The sequence below is a fragment of the Desmodus rotundus genome, chromosome 11 (genome assembly GCF_022682495.2).
Source record: "Desmodus rotundus isolate HL8 chromosome 11, HLdesRot8A.1, whole genome shotgun sequence".
Lineage (NCBI taxonomy): Eukaryota > Metazoa > Chordata > Mammalia > Chiroptera > Phyllostomidae > Desmodus > Desmodus rotundus.
Genome location: NC_071397.1, coordinates 908,748 through 932,895, shown reverse-complemented (window position 1 = coordinate 932,895; position 24,148 = coordinate 908,748). Strand labels below are relative to the sequence as shown.

Here is a 24,148-nt window from a genome sequence, read left to right as displayed (position 1 = left end):
TCAGGGCACATACTCAGGTTGCGAGTTGGATCCCCAATTGGGGTGCGCCTGGAGGAAGGTCACGGGTCTCAGCCTCTCCCCACCCCCAGGTCCTCACACCCTGAGATATTTCTACACCGTAATGTCTCCGCCGGGCGGCGGGGAGACCAGTCGACGTGTCTTTCTCTCTCTCCCTCCCTTCCTCTCTTTGCACAATGAAAAATTGTGCAGGATTAAAAAAAAAAAAAAAAAAAACCCAAAACAGTCTTCGGGCTGAATTTCACTAGAGCAGAAACCAGCGAACCAGCGTAGGCCAGGGCAGACTGGTTACAACTGTTTTTGCACGGAATCAGGTTTCCTTCACCAGCACCCCAAATAAAGGATTCCTGCTGCGTTGACACTGGCGCCAACGACCACCGGGAAGAGAAGAAAACGGGGCTGAACCCAGCCGAGGGTGTCTCTGGCTGGCTTCCTCAGACGGACCCTAGGGCACAACTTCGGGATACAGTGCGATAAAGAGCTCCCGGAGCAGGAGGAGGAGTCAGGACAAAGACCCAGGTCCCCAAGCCTGGCTCTCAGGGACTCAGCCTCCAGGACGAGTCTGGGCGGGGAAGCGCAGTGCAGGGCAGCACCCAGCAGTTTCACTTCTCTCTCTCTCAACCTGTGCGGCTCCCGGCTTCCTGGATACTCCTGACGCTGCCCCAACAGCCACTCAGAATGGTGTCTGGTTTCCAGAGAAGCCAATCAGCGTCACCACGGCCGCTCACACTGCCATTCCTCCGCGGACCCGCAGGAACTCTAGAAGCCCCGGAGCTCCAGAATGCGGACCGTGAGTTCCCTAGCCGTCCTTCTCCTCTTCGAGGCCGTGGCGTGGATCGAGGCCTGGGCTGGTGAGTGCGGAGTCGGGAGGGAAGGGCCTCTGTGGGGGGAGGAAGGTGCGTTTCCAGTGTCCCAGCGCAGATTCCAGACCCCTGCCCGACTTTCTCCTCGCCCCGCCCGGTCGTCACCTCGCCCCCTGTCTTCAGACCCCAGGGTTTCCCGGGCAGGGGTCTGGCGCCTGGAGGAAGGTCACGGGTCTCAGCCCCTGCCCGCCCCCAGGTCCTCACACCCTGAGATATTTCTACACCGTCATGTCCCCGCCGGGCGGCGGGGAGACCCACTTCGTTGCCGTCGGCTACGTGGACGACACGCAGTTCGTGCGGTTCGACAGCCACTACGTGAATGCGAGGATGGAGCCGCGGGCGCCGTGGATGGAGGGGCCGTGGGTGGAGGAGGAGGACCCACAGTATTGGGACGTAGAGACGGGGAATGTTAAGGAAACCGCACAGAATTTCCGAGTGAACCTGAACAAACTGCGCTCTCACTACAACCAGAGCCTGCACGGTGAGCACGCGGGTCCGGGTCCGGTGACAACCCCCATCCCCAGGGAGCGGCGGGGGTCGCCCCGAGCTTTACCCCGGGGCCGCAGGACCTCCCCACCGGGAGGGGCCCGGGGCGGCGGGGCAGAGGCGGGGCTGACCCCGGCTCGAGGCCAAGCCTGGGGCTGACCTCGGGGGCGGGGCCAGAGCCTCACACCTTCCAGTGGACCTACGGCTGCGAGATGGGATCGGATGGCAGCTTCCTCCGCGGTTTTGACCAGTTCGCGTACGACGGCGCCGACTATATCACTTTGAACGAGGACCTGAGCTCTTGGACCGCGGCCCGCGCGGAGGCTCAGGTGTCCCAGCGCATATATGAAGCTATGCATGAGGCGGAGGTCCAGAGGCACTACCTGGAGAGGGAGTGCATAAAGTGGCTCAAAAGATACCTGGAAAAAGGGAAGGAGTCTCTGCAGCGCTCAGGTACCTGGGGCAGAGGGCCTGTCTCTTCTCCCCTCGGGCTGGGTGTCTACTCAGGGGAGAGGAAATGGGACCGCACTAAAATAAGGCCTCCTGTGGGCGGGGAGACTGAAGACCCAGTACCCGAGAGTGATGAGTGACTCCCACCCTTTTCTCAGGGACAGTTAGGGGTGCAGTCTCTGGCGGTGGAGGGGGCCCAACCCTGAAATAACTGATCAGCGCATACCCCAGACCAGGGGCGTCAAAATCATTTCGGGGGGGGGGGCTGGGGGCCACAGCAGCCTCGCGGTTGCCTGCAAAGGGCCGAATGTAATTTTAGGACTGTGCGAATGTGGCTTCTCCCTAACCAGGGGCAGGGAGCCTGGCGTTGCCGCAGGGTGGAAAGCAGGTGCCGGGCGGATAAAACCAGGTGGAGGCCGGATTCGGCCTGGGGGCCGTGTGTTTGCCACCCATGCCTTAGACACTGGCGGTGGCTCTGGGGCCCACGGAGAGCTAACTTTCTCTCAGACCTTGTTTGCTGCCCCACGCCCACTGTGTCTGAGGTATGACCCTGGGTTTTCTGAGTCCTTTGGCCTCCACTGTGGTCTGAACCAGAAATCGATTATCTCCCCTCAGAGGTCTGCCTCCCACCCTGGGCTGTGTCTTTCTGATTCTAGAACTTTCCCAACACTAGGGGATCATCCCAGACGCCTTATATGCGGGCTGGTGTCTGGGTTTTGTGCTCCCTCCCCCACCCCAGTTGTCTGTCCTCTCTCGGGATGGTCACGTGCGCGCTGCTGGAGTGGCCTACGATGGATGAAAAGTTCCTGAATTTTCTGACCCTTCTCTCAGATCCTCCAATGACACATGTGACCCACCACCCCGCCTCCGAGCGGGAGGCCACCCTGAGGTGCTGGGCGCAGGGCTTCTACCCCGCGGACATCGCCCTGACCTGGCAGCGGGATGGGGAGGACCTGACCCAGTACATGGAGCTTGTGGAGACCAGGCCCGAGGGGGACGGGACCTTCCAGACGTGGGCGGCGGTGGTGGTGCCTCGAGGAGAGGAGCAGAGATACACGTGCCACGTGGTGCACACGGGGCTGCCCGAGCCCCTGAGGCTGCAGTGGGGTGAGGAGGGGCCTCTGGGGACTTTAGGGGGGTCTGGCGGGGCCTGGGGGCGGGGCCCTGACCTTCCTGTCACTTTACAGAGCCGCCTTCTCAGACCATCAGCAGCATCATCATCATCCTGGGCGTTGTCATTGGCCTGGCCCTGCTGGGAGCAGTGGCAGTTGCAGCTGTGATGTGGGCGAGGAGGCGCTCAGGTAGGGGCGGGTGGGGTCTGATTTCTTGTCCCACCTGGGGTTTCAAGCCCAGGAGACATGTGTCCTGTGTCATCAGAAGGAAGCATCGTGTTCATCACGTGCTTGCTGGTCTGGGGCCCTGTCTGCCACACTGACTGTTTAGAATGGTGCCTGTGAAGTAAGGGACAGATTTGTCACCATGATGGTCCAGGTGCTGGGGACCTGGCTCCCACAGCCACAGGTGCGAGGGGAGGGTCCCTGCCGAGGACAGACCTGCAGGAGGGAGGTTGGTCCCGTTCCTGCACAGGCATTTCCCTCGGGTTTCCCATCCTGCCCTGGGTCTGTAGCCACAGTTCTGGAAACTTCCCTGGGGCCCAGCACTAGGGCTTCCTTTAGGACCACGTGGCCCCGCCTCCTCCCGGGTGTCTCACAGGGTGTTTTCTTCCCGCAGGTGAAAAAAGAGGGAGCTGCGCTTGGGCTGCCAGTGAGTATGGAGGGGGACCCCTGAGACCCTGTGTCAGCGCAGACAGGAGCCCATGGGGGACCTCCTCCTCCCCCCATAGTTCCTCCTTTAGTGTCCTCTCCTGGGGCTCTGACTATGCCCTGTTTTGTGCCACTCCAGGCAGTGACAGTGACCGGGGCTTGGATGTGTCTTTCATAGCTTCTAAAGGTGAGACCCTGATGTAGGGAGGGGTTGGTGCAGAGGGGACGGAACTGGTGGGGATTTTCTGGGACATTTTGAGCATGAGGTAGACTTTTGAAAATGTCACCACTTAAAGCAAATGACCTGAATTTGTTCATGATTATTTTTTTCTCCAGCGTGAGACAGCTGTCCTGTCGGGGAATGAGGGATGGAAGGTTTATCACACATGAACACCTGCCAACCCGTTTGTGACTTCAGGGACATCCCACTTCTCTTTCTGCAGCTGGCATCTCAATGTCTGCGTTCCTATCAGCAGCAGCATCTGAGAAGGTGGGAGGCTGGCCCACCCCGCCCACCACACCCCCTCCCCACACTTTCCTGTTCCAGCAAAGAGATAGATCAGTGTGGCCAGAGAAGGAATGAAGGATTTGGGGACAGAGGTGGGACTGGTGAGGGAAATAGCTTGCTTACTTATAGTATATACTATTTGCCAGGAACTTTATATTAGTATCTTCCTTAATCTTTACAACGGTCCTTTGAGGACAAACCTTCCATTTCCAAGATCTGTAACTAAGAGTCAGAATTTAAGTAACAGCCTACAAAGTCACCCAGAAGCACAGCTGGATCGGTGCCCAGGACTCCTGTCCCTAAGTCTGCCCTGTTTCCACATCCCACCTCAGAACTCTGGTATAGGGCTTTCTGGACACCTTTTGACAATCCAGCATGGAGTCACTACCAGCCATGACAGCTAGGTCAGGGGGCAGTATGCCCAAGACTGAGGGGATAGGGTGTAACAGGGATGCCCTTGGGAGGAGCAGGAACGCCTAAACCAGGAGTCTGGATACTTGAATAAGGACTCCATCTCCATGTGGACGTGAGTGGGACCACCGCCCATTGTGGGCTGTAGGAACTCAGAGCTCCCACCATTTGACCCTGAGCTTGGCTGTAGCACTGTAACAGGGGCAGGGGGGCACGTGCCCCCAGACACTGGAGACTTTGCCCCCTTGCTGACTATGGAGCCTGGAAGAGGAGCGAAGGCAAATATGGCTGACAGTGGCCCTCATTACTTGGAAAGCTGGACCTTCCCGCTGGCTTTTGGCATGCATGCCTGGGAGAAGACTTTTGAAACGGAGCTTCAAAGGAACTTTTGAAACGGAAGTTTTTGTGGCGAAGTGAAAAGTCAGTTGGTTCTGACTTTTCTCCGCCTAGTCTTCCCGCCTAGTCTTCCTGGCGCCCTGACTTGGAAGGCTGGGGAGATGAGATGGTCACGGGTGGGACTGCCAGCAGTGGCCAGTGCAGGCCCGTGTGCAGAGGCCTCAGAGCACAGACGCCGGTGCCTGGAGCTGGCCAGTGGTTGGGGAGTGTTGCACCCACTGACGCAAGAAACAGACATTCGGAGCCTTTCAGGACGTTTACAGAGATGTTACTTTAATGGCCAACTCTTTTAACCTGCGCAGGGGCGGACTCTCGATGTGTCCCGGAGACACGGTGCTCAGAAGAGCTGCAGATGAGAGCCGCCCCGAACGCTCACAGGCTAGCCCTTTTATACGCGCGCGAAGCAAGCAAGCAAGTTACAAAAGCAGATGTGGCAGTTAGCAATTGGCTATTATTTCTTGGCACACTCAGGGTTGGTTACCAGGACAGGGGAGATGTTCACAAGAATAAAATGTTCTCTTAAGCTGCTGTTACAACAGGGAGCAGCTAAGCCCCCTCCATCTGTGATGCTTTTGGGCAGGAAAAGAGGCTCCTGGTGCCACCTTAAACTGAGCTGGCAGAGGGTGGTGACATGGTGATTTTTCTTTGGTGTCTTGGAGGAGACACCAAAGAAAAATCTGGGACGATGCTCTAACCCATTGAGCTACCTGGCCAGGGCAAGATTCCTTTCTTTTCCACCCAACTGTGTCTTTGGAGATTTGCCTGGCAGGTGGTGAGCGGTAGGACGCCTCCCAGCGGTTGGGTTCGATAACTACGGGTCCTGTTCAGAGCCAACAGGACACTCCCTCCCCTGGATGCCACCTGCTTGAGACTGACGCCCGCCTTTCCGTCCGCTCAAGCCACCTCAGGACGTGGTCCTGGGTGCTTGCTCTCTGCCTGGCTGTGTTGCGTAAGCTCCCCCTTTCTGTTTGTAACCTGCCTGTAACCCTGTTGGCTTACTGGGGGGACTTTTCCTAAAAAAGCTTGCCCTGCAGACACAACTGTGTGTGAGCGACTCCTCTCTGGATGCTCCCTTGTTCACGATAGCTCCTGAGAAGGGGGGGTTCGGGACGCGTCTTGAGACTGGAGACAGTGCTTTCCGGGGAGAGTGGATCTGTACTCAGACAGTAGGGGGCTCCCTCCTCCCCTACACCTATGCCCTCATCAGACACCTGGAATCTCGCCTTTGACCCAGCAAGCACCCCTCCTCTCCCCATAGTGACTAGAACAGGAGAGGAAGAACAAGGAGTTGCCTCTTCCCTCCTTGGGCCCTCCCTCTCCCGGGGTCTCTGCCTTTCCACCATTACCCTTTCCCCGCACCGGTCCATTCACTTCACAATTGAGTGCCTACTGTGGACCAAGAGCTGTGCTTGCCTTGGGGATAACCAAATGAGTGAGATAGCCCCAGCTCTCAAGGACTTGACTGTCTAGCCAGGAACAAAGACACTGGAGCAGAAGGAAATAATCTTCTGTGTTAAAACTAGGTGTCGTGGCCCTTGGAGGGAGGACAGGAGTTCAGAGAAGGGGACCTGGACAGAGCCGACACAGGGCATGGCAGCTTCCAGAACTCTCGTTATTGGGGTTCAAGTCTAAACACTGGAAAACAATGTCCTGCTGACTGGACGCCTTTCAGGCTTCTGGAGGGAAGGGCAAGCTCATTCCAAAACAAGGAGCACAGGTAGGGTGGGGAGGCCGACTGAAGGGCTGCAAATAAGACACCACTCTCCAGGGAAGGCGAATGGCCAGAGGCAAGCCGCCAAAGGCAATCCTCATTGTCCAAGCTTCTGATATATAGCCCATTGTTCTATAACTTTGTTACATAAAGTGTTTTTCTTTTTTACACACATGATTCCGTTATAGGCTGTAACATAGCAATCGCCATGGTAGGCTTGTTATGTGTTCCTGGTACTAAGGTTACCTCTGTAGTAACTTACTTCTGTATACCCAGTGGGGTGAGCCTTAGGTTACTTTTATGGTAACCTGGGGTGAGACTGAGGCTACCTCTATGGTAACTTTACCTCGGCCAGTGAGGGTTTGTTATGTGGTTATGATTCCATTGGTTACAGAGCCAGCCTCGGTTATGGAGCATGTGGCCTTCCACAGCGTCTCTGTAACCAGGTTTTATGGTCTGTAACCAAGGACGAGGAATCTAGGTTTTGATCACCACAGCCAATCCCAAGGACTTTGGCCCAGGACACTGACTTAGGTTCTGCTGGTCACCACTGCCTACCTGGACTTCTAGGTCCAGCCTTCTTCCAAGCCTCTCACAGCCCTTGGCTGCATCCCATGGTGTTCCCCACGGACATCACGGGCACGGCCAGACTGCGGAAATGAAGCAACACTGACCCTGGCTAAATTAACAAGGGAGCTGAAATCTCCTTGAGACAGAGATAAACTTGGCACTTCAGCCTCTTTAAAGGTTTAATTACAAATCCCAAAGGCCTGCAAATCCAGGGACGATGTCTCAACTGATTAGCTATAACATCTGCAGCTGGTAAAGACACAGGGCAATGGGCATCCGTGAGCACAAAAGCTGCGGAGACTGGAATTTATTTCCACTGTTGGTGAATGTAATCGGACAGTATCAAGGAAAATATCCCGCACCCCCTCACCCAGCAGTCCACTGTGGGAAACACCCCTATAGAAATAAGAGCTGGAGGGCAGGGGTGTGTACGGATGTTTATTGTAGTTTCAGCTGTACTGCTGAACTGGAAAGGACCCAAAGGTCCATCCGGAGTGCAAAGACTAAAGAGACGGATTCGTACCTACTACGGACTGTCGCGCAGTCACCAAGCGGGAGTTGAGCATGTATGTACGGAGGGGTGTTTGAGTTGCAGAGAATTAGAAAGAGCATACTGCCTTCGTGAGAGCCACATATACGTGCCTCAGATCTGCAGCTATCTGTTGGTATGGTCCTCAGACAACTGTGTCGCTGGGGACACAGCCAAGCAGAGTGCGTTCGGTAACGTCTGTAAATTTCCGGATTGTTCACCTGTCCGCAACCGCGCGCATTTGCTCGTTCCGTAGTTTAAATCGTAGGCGCATCAAAACCGTCTTGGTGGTGGCTGGGCAACAGTGTGAATGTACTTGATGCCACCGGGTGGTGCACTTAAAAACGGTCAGAATGGTAAGTCGCATATTGTATGTACTTTACCATAAGTTTTAAAAAACAAAATAGAATCAGAGGAACCTGACGCATCCGCAGATCATGCTGTGACTGAAAATGGAAGTTGGGGCCCGTCAGAGGCTAGGAAATCAGGCGTGAAGGTAGATTTTTAAAAACGACATTTACTTGTGAGCGTGGGTCTTTCATCTTTACTATGTGATCATGAAAACATCATCCACCCCGCGATCACAGAGGAAGAACAACGTAAAGCCAGAACCACAACCGGTCCGCGTCGCCTGGGCCTCGGGCCTGCACGAGGCCCGGACGGGATGCGACCCCCACCCCACTCCCACGCGCGAGCCCGCCGCCCCTTCTCCCGCTGCTGTGCTTGCTGGGGCCACTCTTTCCAGAAGCGCGGCCAGAGAGTGCGGGAGGCCGAGTGTGCAGGGCCCATCCTGCCTTCAGGTTTGCTGGCCGCCTCCCGGGCCCGCAGAGACGTGTTAGCCCTCCGGGGGAAGTCGAGGCCGCAGGCCCCAGCCCGCCCCCAGGCGGTGTGACGGTACCTCTCGCGGGCGCCGCGTCTGGGGGGGGCCGATCGTGTGGACCCCTCCCCTTCACCGCAGCCTCCCCGCCTCCAAGCCGCGGCCTTTTTGAGCCCTTTGCGACCACATCCCGGAGCCCTGCCTGGAGGGCTGCTGCGAGGAGGGTTGCTAAGGCTACAAGACCCGGCCTGGGGCTCTGGTGTCCTCTGAGACGAGCTGCCTCCCACAGGCAGGTTACCCCAATCCTCTGCACGACACTTAGTCCTGCAGCATCGCAGGAGAGGAACAGAGGACATATTTTATATCATATTGATTTTTGCAACCCCCCCACTCACTGGTGAACACTTCCTGCCTGGTAGGAGGGCCACAAAGATGAGTAAGGTCTGATCTGGAAGGGTGTCAGTCTGGTGAGGGACCATCTGAGCGGATTAGTGCGGTAGACGTCACAGGTGCCACCAGCGCAATGGGCAGGGTCTTGGGGCTTCGCAGAGGAGGGGTGAGTCCTGCCTCTGGAGGTTCAGAAGGAGTTGAAGGGAGGTTGCTGAGGTTCGATGTGGGAAGGTAAGCAGGGGCTTAGGTAGAAAAACGGAGCACTCCCAACCACTGGACAGCGAGACCACAGGGCTTGTGGGGACAGGTCACATTGTGAAAACCTGAGTGGCTGGGGAGGCACAGGCTGAGTCAGCCTGTGGATTGTTAGAGTGCTGCTCTCTGGGTATTTACCAACATCAACTACGGAACCTCAGCCACACCCCTCCCTGGTGGATCTTGTTTTCTCAGGTTGCAGAGGAGAGAGGGAGGGTTAGAAGTTACTGGATTTCCCTAAATTCACACAGCTGGTATGTTGGTGAGTGAGGGATGTTACTTTTCTTAGTCTTTCTGCTTCCAAAACCTAGGCAGGTCCTCGTTTCCCGCAGGAGCCAGGCCAGGAAGTTGCGCTTTTGAAGGCAGTAGGGAGGGCGTCAGTGGAGGATCTCGCGCAGGGCAGTGAGATCATCGGGCTCGTGTATGGGAAGATCACTGAGCCGCTGCGTGGAGGAGAGACGCTGGGAGCTGGGGGTAAGGGGAGAAGTCCAGAGGTGAGTGGTTTCTGCAGGCAATGCTGTAGGATGGGCAGAGGGAGGCTGAGGAGCGGAGTCCACTCGCCAGCAGGAGAGTGACCAGTCTGGAGTCATCCGCTGCTGAGATCACAGATAAAGGCGAAAGTGTTGGCGGAGTTAGCAGTTGGGAAGTGGCTGGTGACCTCAGCCCTAACAGTGTCGTGCTGAGGTGGAGGAAAAAGCCAGATTTGATGAGACACATATTTACTAAGTGAAAAAAAGAAGTTACATCTCAGTTTTTGTTTAAAAAAGCCAGTGCTGTATTCATGAAAAGTAACCGGGAGGATCGTTCACCATGCTGACCACAGTGGTTGCCCAGGGAGGAAGGTGCGGGGGAGTCTGCCACCCCCTGCCTAGCACTGTTCTGAGATAGTTGATGTTACTCTTATTTCTCAGAAGAAACAACCAAGTAACATATTTTGTTAGTTAAAAGTGAGCAGGGGCTAAAGTAGTAAAAGGACGATTTATTCCAGGAGCTTGTTTGCAAAGAGGAGTAGTGAGTGGGACTAAAGGAAGACATTTCTGAGAAAAGGGGCCAATAATGGCGGCAATGTTCGATTAAAAATATGTTTTGCAGTACCTACCGGGTGCTTGGGGGATATCACCTTTAATCCTCTAAGATAGGCATATTTCCTTATTTTTTTAAAAAGATTTTATCTATTTATAGACAGAGGGGATGGGAGGGAGAGGGAGAGAAACATCAACATGTGGTTGCCTCTCGTGTGCCCCCTACTGGGGGCCTGCCCGCCACACAGGCGTGTGCCCTAGACTGGGAATCGAACCGGTGACCCCTTGGTTCGCAGGCCAGTGCTCAGTCCACTGAGCCACACCAGCCAGGGCTATATTTCCCTATTTTATAGTACATCTGGTAAGGATTATCAATGAGGGGCTTGTTAGGAATGGCTTCTTGGGCCCCACCCAAACCTCAGGCTCTGGAGAGGAAAGGCCAAGGTCACTCACAGACTCTGCAAGCTTGGGGAGCGTGGCACTGTGCCCTTTTCTCTCTCTCAGGAGCTGGTGTTCAGGGGAGGGTTTCCGTGCTGGGCAGAGGGCAATAATCCAGAGATCCAAGGGAGGCTGAGGAATGAAATTTGAACAGGAAACGAATGGCCCACTAGGGAGTACAGTGTGCCGTGGGTCAGCCCACCATTCCGAGGGAGCCAGAGGTCATCTCTGAGATAAAGGGCACAGCAGCATGGTGGGTGGTGTGAGGCGGGGAAAGGCTTAAAGCAGCTGCTGGATGGAGCAGACGGGGGAATGATTCTTCCCTTGAGGGTGGACAGTCTCTGGAAGACACTGGGACATGCAGCAGCAGGGGTACAGAGATGTTCGAACAGTCCTTTTCTGGGCCTGAAGGCAGGGAGTGGGGACATGGGGGTGGAGAAGTCGGCCCTGGAGGGGGCTTGTTCAGCCTGCTGAGGAGCTCGGAAGCCATCCTGGCGACAAAAGGGAGCCCTCGACGGAGCAGCAGAGTGTACGCAAACACACGTGTCCCCAGGTAGGTCACCGACACGGAGGGGACGGACTGTCAGTGGGTAAGACTGGAGGGAGGAGACCAGCTGGAAGCCATGCTATGCCAATAGAGAGGAATGTCCTCTCTATTTTACCTCCTGTTTGAGAAACAGGAGGTAAAAATGGCAGGGTTGGCAGCTGCTTGGAGCCGGGAGGGGCTCAGAGGATGAGCACCCACGCGGACCACACTCGCTGACTGGTGGGGAATAGCCGATTCTGGCGCAGGAAAAGCAAGCAGGCGGGATGGGTAGAAGGCAACGCATCCCGTGCGGATAAGCGAGCGCAACGCCTGAGGCAGCGGTGAGTAGACCCTACTTTTGTGAACGGAAGTAGAAAGGGAGGGAAGAACCAAGTAGCTGCTAAATACCGGGAGGCATCCGAGGCGCTCAGTACTCCGGGGGCCTCCGTCAGACAGGACCGATGCCGCCGCAAACCCCAGCACTCAGGCCGTGTGACTCCCCCCCCCCCCACTGCGCCCAGTCCCGAATGTGTTAGTCTCCCCTGTTGCTGTTACCTCGCTCCTCACCCTGCCTTTTACATTTGTTGAATAAACCATGTGATCCGAGCATCTTAATCCGGTCCGGGAGCCTTTTGGTTCTGTGGCCTGTGGGACCCTGGGTTCTATACCAGAAGGCTACCCACTGTGGCTCACGGCCATTGCCCCACTGCAACCCAGTGCCAACTCGAGTGAGTGGGTAGACTGGATGGTGATACCACCTACCAGGATTACAGGGTGAGGATCAGGTGGTTCTATAGCGCGGGCTGAGAGGATAAGCTCGTCTGACGTGTTGGGTGTGAGGCGATGTAGGGCATTGGGCCAAGGTGGCCCACAGCTGTTTGGATGCACTGGTGTGAATGCAGGGATTTAGAGACTTGGAGTCATCGCTATTTAGCTCAATGAGCCTGGACGAGATCCTGCAGGGAAGCAAAGTTTTCTCTCACTGTCCACTCCGCGTTCCCCTTACCCACTCTTTGGGTGCCCTAAAGCCGTACCTCACCGGAGCCTTGTGGGACCATCTCCGAGTGTTGACACCTGTAAGCGATAATCCTTCCCCACCATTTCTTTTCCCCTCAGCAGCCCTTTCTCTGTGCTGTGACTGCATTGCTCTTTCCCAGCCCAGCCCAGGACAGTCCCCTGTGAGTTCTTAGGCTCCTTGAATGACCAGCATTGGGCATCCTGGTCCCTGGTCCCCGTCCAGGCACCCAGGGGCTTGGGAGAAGCTATCCTCAGACTGGAAGCCAGAGTCTTGTCATTGCCCTCAGGAGCCTCGTGGAAAAGAACTTCCAGAGCCACAGTGATGGGGGCCAGGGCCGGGACTCAGCGCAGTCCTCAAGATACGGAGTTGTGCACTTGCTATTGTTCAGCGGGTGTTTATGAAGCTTGGTGCTGGCCACCTCTAGATATGGGTCCACTGAGATTCTGCTATTATCTCCTCCTCCTGTCGCCTTTCATCCCTGACACCAGACCCCGTTATGCACCCGGTAGTGCCAAATGGACTGGATATTGGGTATTGGGAATTGGAAAGGCTAGAACATAAGTCTAAGACGCCACCCTTTTCCTAGGCACGGAACAGGACCAGGGGGTCCCCGTCGTCTCTCGGCTCTGAAGCCGTATCTTCAGGTGAGAAAAATTATATCCAACCTTTTCAAATCCAGGGTCTGGGAAATCAGTGGCCTTTTTCTGACACAGCCACCTCCTCACCAGCGACAGTAGTTACAGGAATCCTGGAAACCTGGCCAGGGTCCCAAGGAAAGAGTATGTCTAACCTACGTTTTCTTTTCATCGAGCAAACATTTGAGGGCGTAGTACCTGCTGTTCATTGTGCTATTACCAGTAACCAACATGACGGAGCAGCTACTGGTTTTGACTTCTGATTGGCATGTACTGCATTAACACTGGCACGCATTGTCTCATTTTGATCTTCGCTTGTGAAACAAGGACTACTATTCTCTTTCATCCCCAGGTGAGGAAAGTGAGGCTTAAGAGGTTCAGGTACATTTGCTATGGGCAGTATGGCCAGTAGTGGCCTTTACACCAAGGATTTGAACACCATGCTGTGCTGGGCACGGGACACGGGCCCCTGCCTTCAGAAGGACTCAGTGTGGTAGGTTAGCTCAGGCTCATAACTGTGGCGTGAGCAACACAAGCTGGGGATGCAGCGGGGTGGACTCAGGGCTAGGGATAGAGGTTGGGGCGCAGCAAGACTGCTGGGCATGTGCGTGACAGAGAAGGTATGTCCTGGAGAATGAGGGAGGGTGTATTAGCTGGAGGGGGAATTCCAGGCATTTTGGGAAGTGGTGGAAATAGAGCTGGAGAAGGCCACTGTTTGGCCCTCCTGTAACCTTGGAGTTTTCCAGAGTCAACACATCCGTGCGCTGTGGAGGAAGCAGAGTAGCCAGGGGCACTGCAGATGAGAAGGGAGAGGCGCAGTCCTTCGTGACCAAGAGCTGCGTCTACCCTCTCGAGCACAGGAGTGGGGAAGGAGGAAGGGCTGAGGACACTGTGGGGTGGATGGGACAGCAGGCCTCTAGCCAGCCCCACAAACTCCGTCGCATTTCCTGTGTCCCCTGTGAGCACATCTCCGTAGCTGACCAGCCCAGTCATTGTGTTGCCTTCTCTCACACATACTTGGTCAGTCCTTTCTCCACTTGGTGTTCGAGTTCTAACCCAGGGCTTAGCATCGCAGGACACTCAGTTCTGACCAACAGCCACTGTGGAAGGCAGTGTGAATGATGCCCAGGGGCAGCCGCCGCATGTGAGGGACTGTGCAGTTTGCAAGTGTCCCCTGGTCTGGGGAGTCTTTAGGTCTCCTCCTGTCCTGGCAGCCCCTCAGAGCATGTGACTCTCTACAAAGCCCCTGGAGGGAAACCATCCCAACACGTGAGGCCCCTGACTTCTGTCCTCCATGGTCTGGTTCACCTAGTTCAGCCACTCCTGAACCCTAGTCCCTGGGACCTCAGCCACTTGACTCCAGGAGGGTGGGACTGCTCAGATCAGCAGTCTCACGGAGATGCCCTTTAAAGTGCACAGGGGCTCTCTTGTCTGGTGCAGCAGGCCAAGGCTGGCTCTCTGCAGGACCTCGGGTGAGCAGCCAGAGTGGCCCAGGTGAGGCAGGAGACAGGAAGGAGGAAACGCTGCAGGTGCCCCAGGGCTGAGATAAAGGGCATCGACACAGGACAGAGACCCTGGGCTGAGACCAGTTGTCCCAGCTGTCTGGAAAAACTCTGAATCATGGTGAATCGTGAATGCACCTGCGCAGAAGATGCTACATGGTCTCCGCTTCCTTACAACAGCACCGTAATAAATCAGCATTGTGGGGCCACCTTCCCCGGTGGCCAATCAAGGAAGATCCTGGGAGACCACGTGCACAGTTGTTTTAAAGTAACGCAACGACTTGTACGTGCGCAATAAAAGCCGCCAAAACCAGCCAGGAAGGATCTGCCCTATAAGAACAGAAAACTCCTCCCGCCCATGAGGTCAGCCTCCGCTCGGAGTCGGCCTGCTCCCGTGTTCTGTGGAGTGTACTCTCACTTAATAAATCTGCTCTCTTTCTGCTATAAACTCTGTGTGTTTGGTTCAATGCTTTGTCCACGATCACCAAGAACCTGGTGACCTGTGCCCACCTGAGACACAGGGAAAGGCGGGGGAGGGGGAGCTGCAGGCAGGCACCGAACTTGGACGGGGGCAGGACAGCCGGTGTGCTCAGAACTGAAGAGCTGGAAGTGACTCGAAGGACCATCTGGTGGCGCTCTGGGAGGCTGAGGCCGCAGAGTGGCAACGTGGAGAGCAACAGGTGGCATGTGAGAGAGGAGGGAGGCAGTTAGCGTTCCCGTTCCTCTCCTGCCTTTGGCCTGGGCGGTCTCTTCCTCAACACACACCCCTCTGCTTTCCATGAGAAGTTTTACCTCTGGAAGTGTGTTTCTTGTAAGCTCCCAAGCACTGAAAACCGAATCAAAACTGGCCTGCCAAGCTCCTCATACATATCTTAACCAAACTTGCGGGGAAAACCTGCCAGATTTCCCGGGAAAGCTGCTTGGAGGCTGGAGGGGGTGCAGGGAGGCCTACGCAGACTGTCACCGAGTCCCTCCCTTCCTACCCATCCAAACCCAATTTCTCTGTACAGAGAATCTATATTCTCATGTCACGTAAGTGCTGCGTGGGAGTGGGCAGTGATTTTATGTGTGGGCTGGAAGGACATTTAGGGTTTGTTTAGTCTAGTTCCTCTTGAGTAGGTGAGGAAACGGAGGTGCAGAAGGGGGAGGTACGTCAGCTAAGGAGTCGGAGGCAGGCTTAGAAGCCAGCTGTACAGACCCTGGATGTATTCCTGACCTCTTCTCCCCTTCTGGCTGCGCCACCACACCTCTTGCCTGTATCTCCCCATAGGGGGCAACAGAGAGCTGCAAGCTCCCTCTACTTGCGGGAGAGTGGCTGGAATTAAGAAAAGAGGACTTAGTTTGCAGACTTCATGGGTCAACGGTTGAGAAGAGGGGCTCTGGGTTACAGGAAGCAGTGGAATATATATACATTGAAAGAAAAGGAAATAATCACCCAAAGTGGGCAAGCCCTTGTTGCCCAGAATTAATTTTAGACTGTGATAGGGAATAAAGTCATTTATTTGAGAAAAAGAGCCGCAGCTCCGGAAAACCGATTCAGATAGCAACCTGTACCGCACTCCACGGAGACAAAGGGGAGGCCACCCTTTGTACAGAATCGTCCTGCTCACAGTTCTCATTTTGGTCCGTTTCTCGGAAACGAGGTTGCCAAATCGGACTTCTCTGATTGGTTGGTATAGATGCAAATGAGGATGTAGGTCTGACTGAAAGGGGCAGTTCCAGTCTGTTGGTAGAGAGATGAGCAGGGTTTCCCAGCTGTATTTGGCTCCGACTCCGTGAACGGCAGGGCAGAGTGTGGAGAGTTCAGTCTGAGGTTCTTCCTGGAACGTGAGGAGCCCCTGTCAGCAGACGGCCACTAGGCTCCTGTTATTTACAAAATTTGGGCCTTACATTAACCATGGGGAATCTATCTCAGGGGATAAATTCCTCTTGAGGTTCACATCAAATGAAACCTGTGGGGTCCACAGCCGCAACCCTTCTCTCCTTAGCCATCCATTTTTACCCCTTCTCCTGCCTTCAGCTTGACAAAACCCGGAAGGCAGAATAAGTGGTTTGCTACCCTGGTATAGAACAAATCTCCGCTGGTCCCCATCTAAGCCCTTTCAGCTGGTTTTTCCAACCAAACAGCATCCCTGTGCCCCAGCAAGGGGTGGCTGGCTGCCGGCATCACAGCCACCCCCACTGCTCTGCAGCATGCAGCTGTCACACCTGGGAGTGTGACCTCAGCTGTCCTTCCTGGCTGCCCTGCAGCACACGGACCCGCGTTTGTCTCTGGGAAGGGCCTGGACGCTGCGCTGCAGTCAAGAGTATGGGGAGCGTCTGTGAGCCCAACCCCACACTAGCTTCAGGGATTTGAGGGTTTTTAGTGACTTTAAGAGCAGGAGAGTCAGGAGAGCCAGGTCTGACCGCACAATCCCACTTCCAGTCTCCTCCAGGCCAGCAGCATTGGGCGGGGCCTGCAGGAGCCGCTGGCAGAAGTGAAGCCGCCTACCCCGCAGGCCTCACTGGAGGGCGGGAAGGGGAACGGAGCACATTTCCACCTGGTCAGCACAGAGCGTCACTGGAGGGCCAGCTAGGACTCCAGACAACCCTAACTTATCATTATGGTGCTGGGTCAGACTCCAGGCAAGCACAAGGCTGATCCAGCTCAGATGTGGGGCCACAAGCCAGTCAGGTACTGGGGACCCACCCCTCCTCTGGCTCACTCTCTGGAAAGAGCCTGTTTTCCGGGCCAGAAACATACCAGGTAGAGCAGCTACAGATTGTTATCTAAAAACTAGAGGGTGGTGTTGAGTGGGGAACTGGACTGGCCTGGGGAGAGGGTTTTCTGGGATCCTAGAAGTGGGCAAGCCGAGGAGCCTGGGTGCAGAGGGCTCGGGCGTGTCTAGGCCCTCTCCCCCTCCTCAGAGAGGCCATCTCCTTGCAGACAGATGCAGGCAAGAGAAAGGTGCTGTGAGGGCTTTGTCTTGGGGTTTGGGGAGGTGGCTGGGAGGGGCCCTTCCTGCTCCAAATCAGTTTCTCCACCCCTCACCAGGCCCCTAGACCCATCCTTTTGGGCAGTTAGTGGCTTAGAGGTGAATGTAACTCTGCTCCCACTTCCCTGTAGCCCTCCCAGCAGCCCTTTGGGAAGTGTTGCAATGCGTCACTACAGTGCATTGTCCAAAAAGTACCTACAGACGGACACAGACTCGGGAAGATGATGCGCTGGGAAACCTCACAGACACCTCAGGGTGAAGACAGCCGCCCAGTCAGGACGGCTCTCCCGGGGCACCCGGCCCCTCGGAAGGCAGGCTCTGGCCAACGGCCCCAGCCAACAACTCCAGACAGGGCTGGGATGAAGAGATGCCTGAAGTCAGCAGAAGTCAGTGTCCCAGGCTCAGGATTCTGGCCTTCCACGCTGAAGGGGGCACCCCCCTATTCACCCCAGGGCCCCCATTTAAGGCAAGTTTGGGGAGCTGACAAACCTCATCCCTCCCTCTCGTACTCTGAGGGCTATTCTCTTGTAAACAGAGCCATACACCTGGTGGGCAGTGTGAGCCCTCAGGACAAGCCCAGCAAAATTGACCCTAAGGGCGTCTTTGGGGCAGGCTTCCTGCACCACCTCCCCAAGGAGGTGCTCTCACCTCCTCTGCTTCTAACCTCCAAGCCCCCTAAACAAAGCTGGGGGGTGGGGTGGACGGCAGGCTTCATCCAGAGACCCCCAGAGGAAGTGGGCAGGGTACCTAGGTCCCAGCGGGGGCCGGTCGGAGGCTCAGTCTTTGAGGATTTGCAGTGGGTTTCTGGAGCTCTTTTAGCCACTCTGAGGGGGATTCTGTGTGAGGGGACTGGGGCTAGGGGGTTGGGGAGCAGGAAGCTGTCCCCAGGGGAGCCATCCAGGTCCATTCAAGGTTTGAGCACTTGTTTAGGGTTAGAGCTGCCCCCTCTGGGGACCTGGATTGTCCAGCCAAGGCCATTGTCTTGCCCCCTTCCCCCAGTCCCTCCCAAACTTCTTTGAACCTGAAGTCAGATATTTTTCTCCCTCCTCCCTCCTCAGCTTTCCCCACCCAGGCTAGGGCTGGAGGCTTGGGCTGGGGCTGTGGGGGAGGGAGAACAGCCGGCTAGGTACTAGATATACGGGTCCTTGAAGGAGGGGCAGGGAACCTGGTCTTTGGGTTCCACGACGTGGGCCCCGAGAGGGGCTGTCTAATCCCTGTCTGGGCAAAGGTTGAGGATCTCAGGCCCAGTCAGTCCAGAGCCTGGCCCCTAGAAGGGTAAGTGGGGGTCACAGCCCCTGAGCCTGGGAGGTCAGGGGCCGTGGAGCAGAAGCCTGGGGGGTATGCAAGAGAGGCCTCGGGTGGCAGTCTGCCGTGGAGAGGGAGTGGAATTTCGCAGGCTGGGCGAACGGGCACTGGGCCTCCACAGCTTTGGGGTAACGGAATCTGGTCGGTAATCAGGATGAATGCCTGGGTCCCTGGACTGGGGGTGCGGAAGGGCATCAGGCAGCTGGTGAGAAATTCAGGGGTGGCCCCAGCAGTACTTGGTTCACACACAATAAATTTTTGAGGAGCTGGGTCCCAGCAAGGAGACTGCGCCAAGGTCTTTTGAGAGGGCCAAGCACCTGGGCTCCTGAAGAGCATGGAGAATATGGGAGGGATCCCAGAGAGCTCTGAGGTGTGCAGAGCTGGAGGGAGGGCAGGGAAGCCCCGCAAGGAGCTGGAAGAGAACACGGGCATGGGGGGGGCTGCAGCAAGGGTCCTTGGGGCTGGGCCAGGCGAGTCGCCCAACTAGGGCTCCCAGGCACACCCCTTCCACCGGCAGCACCACCAGCAGCAGGCTAACACCCTCCGCCTCAGTTTCTCCCACCCCCACCGCCCTTTCCTCCCCCCATCCAGGGGGCGGGGCCAGAGGTCAAGGCTAGTGGGTGGGATTGGGGAGGGGGAGAGGTGTTGAGCAGTGCCTTGGAGAGCCCTCCTTTCTCCAGGCCCCCGGCTTGGGGTGCCGTCCTCACCATGGCGGGGCACCTGGCTTCCGACTTTGCCTTCTCACCCCCACCGGGTGGCGGTGGCGATGGGCCAGGAGGGCCGGAACCAGGCTGGGTTGACCCTCGGACCTGGCTGAGCTTCCAGGGACCTCCTGGCGGGTCGGGAATCGGGCCGGGGCTGGGCCCTGGGGCGGAGATGTGGGGGGTTCCCCCTTGCCCCACGCCGTATGAGTTCTGTGGGGGGATGGCCTACTGTGGACCTCAGGCTGCAGTGGGGCTGGCGCCCCAAGGAGGCCTGGAGAACCCCCAGCCCGAGGTCGAGGCGGGAGCCGGGGTGGAGAGCAACTCCGAGGGGGCCTCCCCCGAGCCCTGCGCTGCCCCGCCTGGGGTCGTGAAGCTGGACAAAGAGAAGCTGGAGCCAAGCCCCGAGGAGGAGGCGAGTGAGGTGCAGTTGGGCTGGGGGGTGGCCGAGCGGGAAGGGGCGGCCAGGAGGGGAAGCGGTGGCTGCAGCTGCCTAGGCCTGGAACCCAAGAGAGGGGGCTGCAGGGGCAGCCCTGAGCACGGGGAGGTGTGCGGAAACCGCGTCCTGAGAGAGAGCAGGGGCAAGGTGGGAACTGAGGCCAGAGTTCTGAGAGAATGAAGGGAGGGTGGGGGGTAGAGGGGGGAGGGGTAGCTCCGGGGAGTCAGGAGCTGGCCCAGGCTGGCCTTTCTTCCCGCCCGGCCTTCGTTGTCAAGTATGTCCCTTCCACTTCTAGGCCTGACCGGGGTCGGTTCACTCAGACCCAGCTTGGGGTTTGATCCCCTTCTCCCACCCTGAGCCCTTCTTGATAATTTGATCCTTAGCGACCCAAGATCTTGGCCTCGGGTAAGCGTGGCCTGAGGGTAAAAACAGTGCTTATCCTGGGGTTATTGTTCCTGAAATTGGAGGGTGTGACTTGTTTCTGATAGAAGCCCCTGTTGGGGCTGTGTGTGGACAGTGGAGTGGCTTTACCTCCCCTCAAGTTCAAGGCTTGTCTCCCCTTGGCCTCTGCCTCGGGTGTGAGTCACCATTGTGCAGAGTGTACACCCAGCACCCTCTCCGAGAGAGTTGGAAGGACCGAGTGCAGCGGAATTCCTTAGGTGATGGACAGGGAGAAACGTGGAAGAGTTTGTGTCCAGGCTGTGCCCCAAATGCAGGGTTTGCCGAGGGACTGAAGGCTTACTTCCATGTCCAGCCCCGCTGGGGAGTATGAAGGATGTATATGTTCCTGGCCACTGAAGAGACAAGTGGAAGCAATTAGAGATCAAGTACTAAGCCTTTAGGCCTGCAGAGGAGGCGTGAGTGGTTTCAGCCGACCTAGTAGCCCTCGACTCTTTGTGGGAAGCAGTTTCTGAGCCTTGAATAATAATGGCTGCCGATTGCAGTCCATTTCCTAAGTGCCTGGCCGCTCAGTTTCCACATCATTTCATTCACTGCCACAAAATCTCCTAGGGAAGTATTATTAGCCTATTTCACAGGTCTTAACTGCTAAGTGACGAAGCTAGGATTTGAACTGGGGCTTACCTTATTTCGAATCCCCAAAACAGGGTTTGGAAAAGCCCCGATGGGGACAGGTGAGGACATGCACGGGTTTGAAACACTGGCTGAGCAGAGGTTGGGAATAAAAGTTAGCCTGTGTGAACTTGATGTGATTGGTTACTCTTGAAATACTCCCCTGAAGGCTTCCAGGATCACACAAAGGCCACACTCTTCTGGTCCCCTGGGCTCCCGGCCTTCACTGGAGTGCCCCAGGGCTCGGTCCTTCCACCTGTGTTCTATTTACCTTCCTTCCTCTCATCCACCCTCTAGGCTCAGGGACTTTGCCGAATTTTCCATCCCTGCTGGGACGGCTCCCTGAGCCACTGTACCTCACCCATCCATCACCTGCTAGCTCAACGCCCAAACCAGGCACCCTCATCCCTTGATCTCCCTACCTCCACACCTTCGGAAACAACACTCTCTCTTTACCTTGGACACACACCCCAAATCAGTACTGACCACTGTAGTCCCAGCCACTACTGTCTGTCCAGATAACTGCAGTTCTCTCCCTGATTACACCCTCGTTTCCTCCTCAGTTGCTTGTCACTATGGCAACTAGAGTGAATACCTTAAAATAGGAGAGTCACATCATTTCACTCACTGCAACAGCTGCAGGGTCTGCCCTGCTCGCTCTTCTGATTTCGTAGCGCCTCCTTCTTTCCTTTCCTCAGCCCACTCCCCCAGCTCCAGCCACGCTGGCCTTGCACCTGCCCACCGTATCTGCCACCCTGAGACACTTACACTTGACTTTTTCCTTTGCTCAAATTCACCACCCCCAGCTTATTTAAATCGTCACCTTCCCCGTCCGACCCCGCAGCACTCTGTCATCCTCTCCTGTCTCATTTTTCATGGTGCTTCTGACATAGTGGATAGTAATTACTTTCCTCCACATGAGAATGGAAGCTCCATGAGGCCTGGACATCTATTTTTATTTTTCTTAGGATTTAAAAAAATGTTATTGTGTATTTTGTATTACCATTTATCTCCCCCCCCCCCCGTACCCTTTTCTATCTCCACCCACCAAGGCCAGGGCTTATTGTGTACTTTGTGTGGCCACTGGCTTATAGAGGCATAGGATAAATCTGTTGACTTAATCAATGAGGTTGCTTCCATAAGGCAAAAAAGTTGATTAAAAAAAAGGGGGACAATCGACTTTTTAAATAACTGAGCACTCACTGTATAAAAGCACTTTGTTCCTATCTGATGACACCTGTAACTGTGTGTAGTGTGTGTGTGTGTGTGTGTGTGTACATGCCAGGCCATAGTCTGGCTGGGAGAGTGAGCATATTGACGTGAGAATCCGGCGTGGCGCTCTTTATTTCTCTAGGGCTGTTACTCCAGTCAAAGCTTTCGTATTACATGAGCTGACCGGCGGGGGCTCCCTCTGTGACCTGGCAGCCGTCCTTCCCGTTGGCGCAGGGTGCTCTGCAGCTGCACATTTGTTGCTTTCTAGGGGACAGTGTTTGTAGACAGGTTGTTTCAGGTGTTTGGTGGGCAGCCTGGATGCAGATATGCCCAAAGGCCACTCCCTGGGACACAGACGGGGAGGGGGGTCAACAGCTGGTGTGTTTGTGTTCTTACATGTTCTCTGCCTTTTTCAATGCTGTCATAGGACATGAGGGCTCTGCAGAAAGACCTTGAGCAATTCGCCAAGCTCCTGAAGCAGAAGAGGATCACCCTGGGGTATACCCAGGCGGATGTGGGGCTCACTCTGGGTGTTCTCTTTGGTGGGTCCCCCTCAGCATGTTCTGACCCATAGAACACAGGGACCACTTCTCCCCTGGAAAGAATATTCCTGAACTTGGGCTTTTTCTACCGAGGGAGTGAGGGGATATTGTTCCAGGGGCAGGCTCTGCCCTCACGCATGAAGAGGGTAGGGAGGAAGGGGGAAGATACTTGGGCCTTTTACTCTCTCTGGGAAGAAGTGGGACCTTATGAGAGTGAGAAGAGGTGGTGGCACCTGGGTCTTGGGGTCAGGAGGGCCCCGCCTGCTACCTCACCTTGTTCTCTTTCAACTGACTTCCTCAGGGAAGGTGTTCAGCCAAACAACCATCTGCCGCTTTGAGGCTCTGCAGCTCAGTTTGAAGAACATGTGTAAGCTGCGGCCCTTGCTGCAGAAGTGGGTGGAGGAAGCTGATAACAATGAGAATCTGCAGGAGGTGAGGGCGGGTGGGATTCACAGGGAACTGCTGTGACTTGGCCCCGTGTCCAGTGCTCCATCCCTCGCTGGCAGCTCTGCTTCTTGGTGACGGTATCCCTCCACGGGTGGAGGGTGATGCCTCAGTGCTGCTGGGACAAGGTGCAGAGCTGCTGGTCTGTGCTCTGCCTCGCAGAACCCTTCTTCCTCACACCACCCGACTCTGGTGACACGGGTGGTCAGTGCTCCTCAGCAATGTGCTCTTGAGTCACTGACCTCCGAGTGCTGCCATTGCTCAGCAGATTCGAAGCCTGCTCTCCATCTCCTCTCTTGTCACCCCCTCTCCACCTGCCCAGATATGCAAAGCAGAGACCCTTGTGCAGGCCCGGAAGAGAAAGCGAACAAGTATCGAGAACCGAGTGAGGGGCAACCTGGAGAGCATGTTCCTGCAGTGCCCGAAGCCCACCCTGCAGCAGATCAGCCACATCGCCCAGCAGCTCGGGCTGGAGAAGGACGTGAGTGCCTGTCCCTTTCTAGCCCCGAGTGCTCCTTGTTCTCCTCACCAGGCCACACCCCCTTGCAGCGGCTCTGGCCCCTGCCCTCTAATCACTCTGGATCGGTTGGGTTTGGGCCGAATGACCCACCTCCTGGAGTTTTGAGTCACTCTCCCTGTGTCCTCCACTTCCAGGTGGTCCGAGTGTGGTTCTGCAACCGTCGCCAGAAGGGCAAACGATCAAGCAGTGACTATTCTCAACGAGAGGATTTTGAGGCTGCTGGGTCTCCTTTCTCGGGGGGACCCGTATCCTTTCCTCTGGCACCAGGGCCCCATTTCGGTACCCCAGGCTATGTGGGCCCTCACTTCACTACGCTGTACTCCTCAGTCCCTTTCCCTGAGGGTGAAGCCTTTCCCTCTGTGTCTGTCGCCGCTCTGGGCTCTCCCATGCACTCAAACTGAGGTGCCTGCCTTCCCACAACGGGGAGAGCGAGGGAAAGAACCCTGAGAATTGTTCCAGGGCTTTGGGATTAAGTTTTCTTCACTACAGAATTGGGAACACAAAGGGTGTGGGGGCAGGGAGTTTAGGGACCTGGTTGGAGGGAAGGTGAAGTTCATTGATGCTCTTGTTTTTAATCCCCACATCACTTATCACTTTGATCTTAAATAAAGAAGCCTGGGACACAACAGAT

General features: G+C 56.0%; 2 protein-coding genes across 10 annotated transcripts; both read left to right on the top strand.

The window, feature by feature from the left end:
• Window positions 1-715: 715 nt before the first annotated feature.
• On the top strand, window positions 716-5,935 carry LOC112302469 (patr class I histocompatibility antigen, A-126 alpha chain). Its single transcript, XM_024558107.4, has 8 exons — window positions 716-869; window positions 1,078-1,362; window positions 1,545-1,820; window positions 2,649-2,924; window positions 3,005-3,118; window positions 3,549-3,581; window positions 3,720-3,767; window positions 3,917-5,935. Exons 1-8 carry the CDS (start codon window positions 800-802, stop codon window positions 3,919-3,921), a joined length of 1,107 nt encoding a protein of 368 aa, XP_024413875.3. The 5' UTR covers window positions 716-799; the 3' UTR covers window positions 3,922-5,935.
• Window positions 5,936-6,073: 138 nt separating this feature from the next.
• Window positions 6,074-24,148, top strand: POU5F1 (POU class 5 homeobox 1). Of its 9 annotated transcripts, none has more exons than XM_045193020.2 (7): window positions 7,604-9,143; window positions 9,500-9,661; window positions 12,758-12,815; window positions 22,439-22,553; window positions 22,855-22,985; window positions 23,320-23,478; window positions 23,652-24,148. In XM_045193020.2, the coding sequence occupies exons 2-7, from the start codon at window positions 9,591-9,593 to the stop codon at window positions 23,916-23,918; spliced, it is 801 nt and encodes a 266-aa protein (XP_045048955.2). In that variant the 5' UTR covers window positions 7,604-9,143; window positions 9,500-9,590; the 3' UTR covers window positions 23,919-24,148. The 9 variants fall into 9 exon arrangements, 7 of the variants coding, with proteins under 7 accessions (XP_045048951.2, XP_045048955.2, XP_045048959.2 ...); XM_045193019.2 differs by lacking the exon at window positions 7,604-9,143 and adding an exon at window positions 9,153-9,421; XM_045193022.3 differs by lacking the exons at window positions 7,604-9,143; window positions 9,500-9,661 and adding an exon at window positions 11,302-11,494.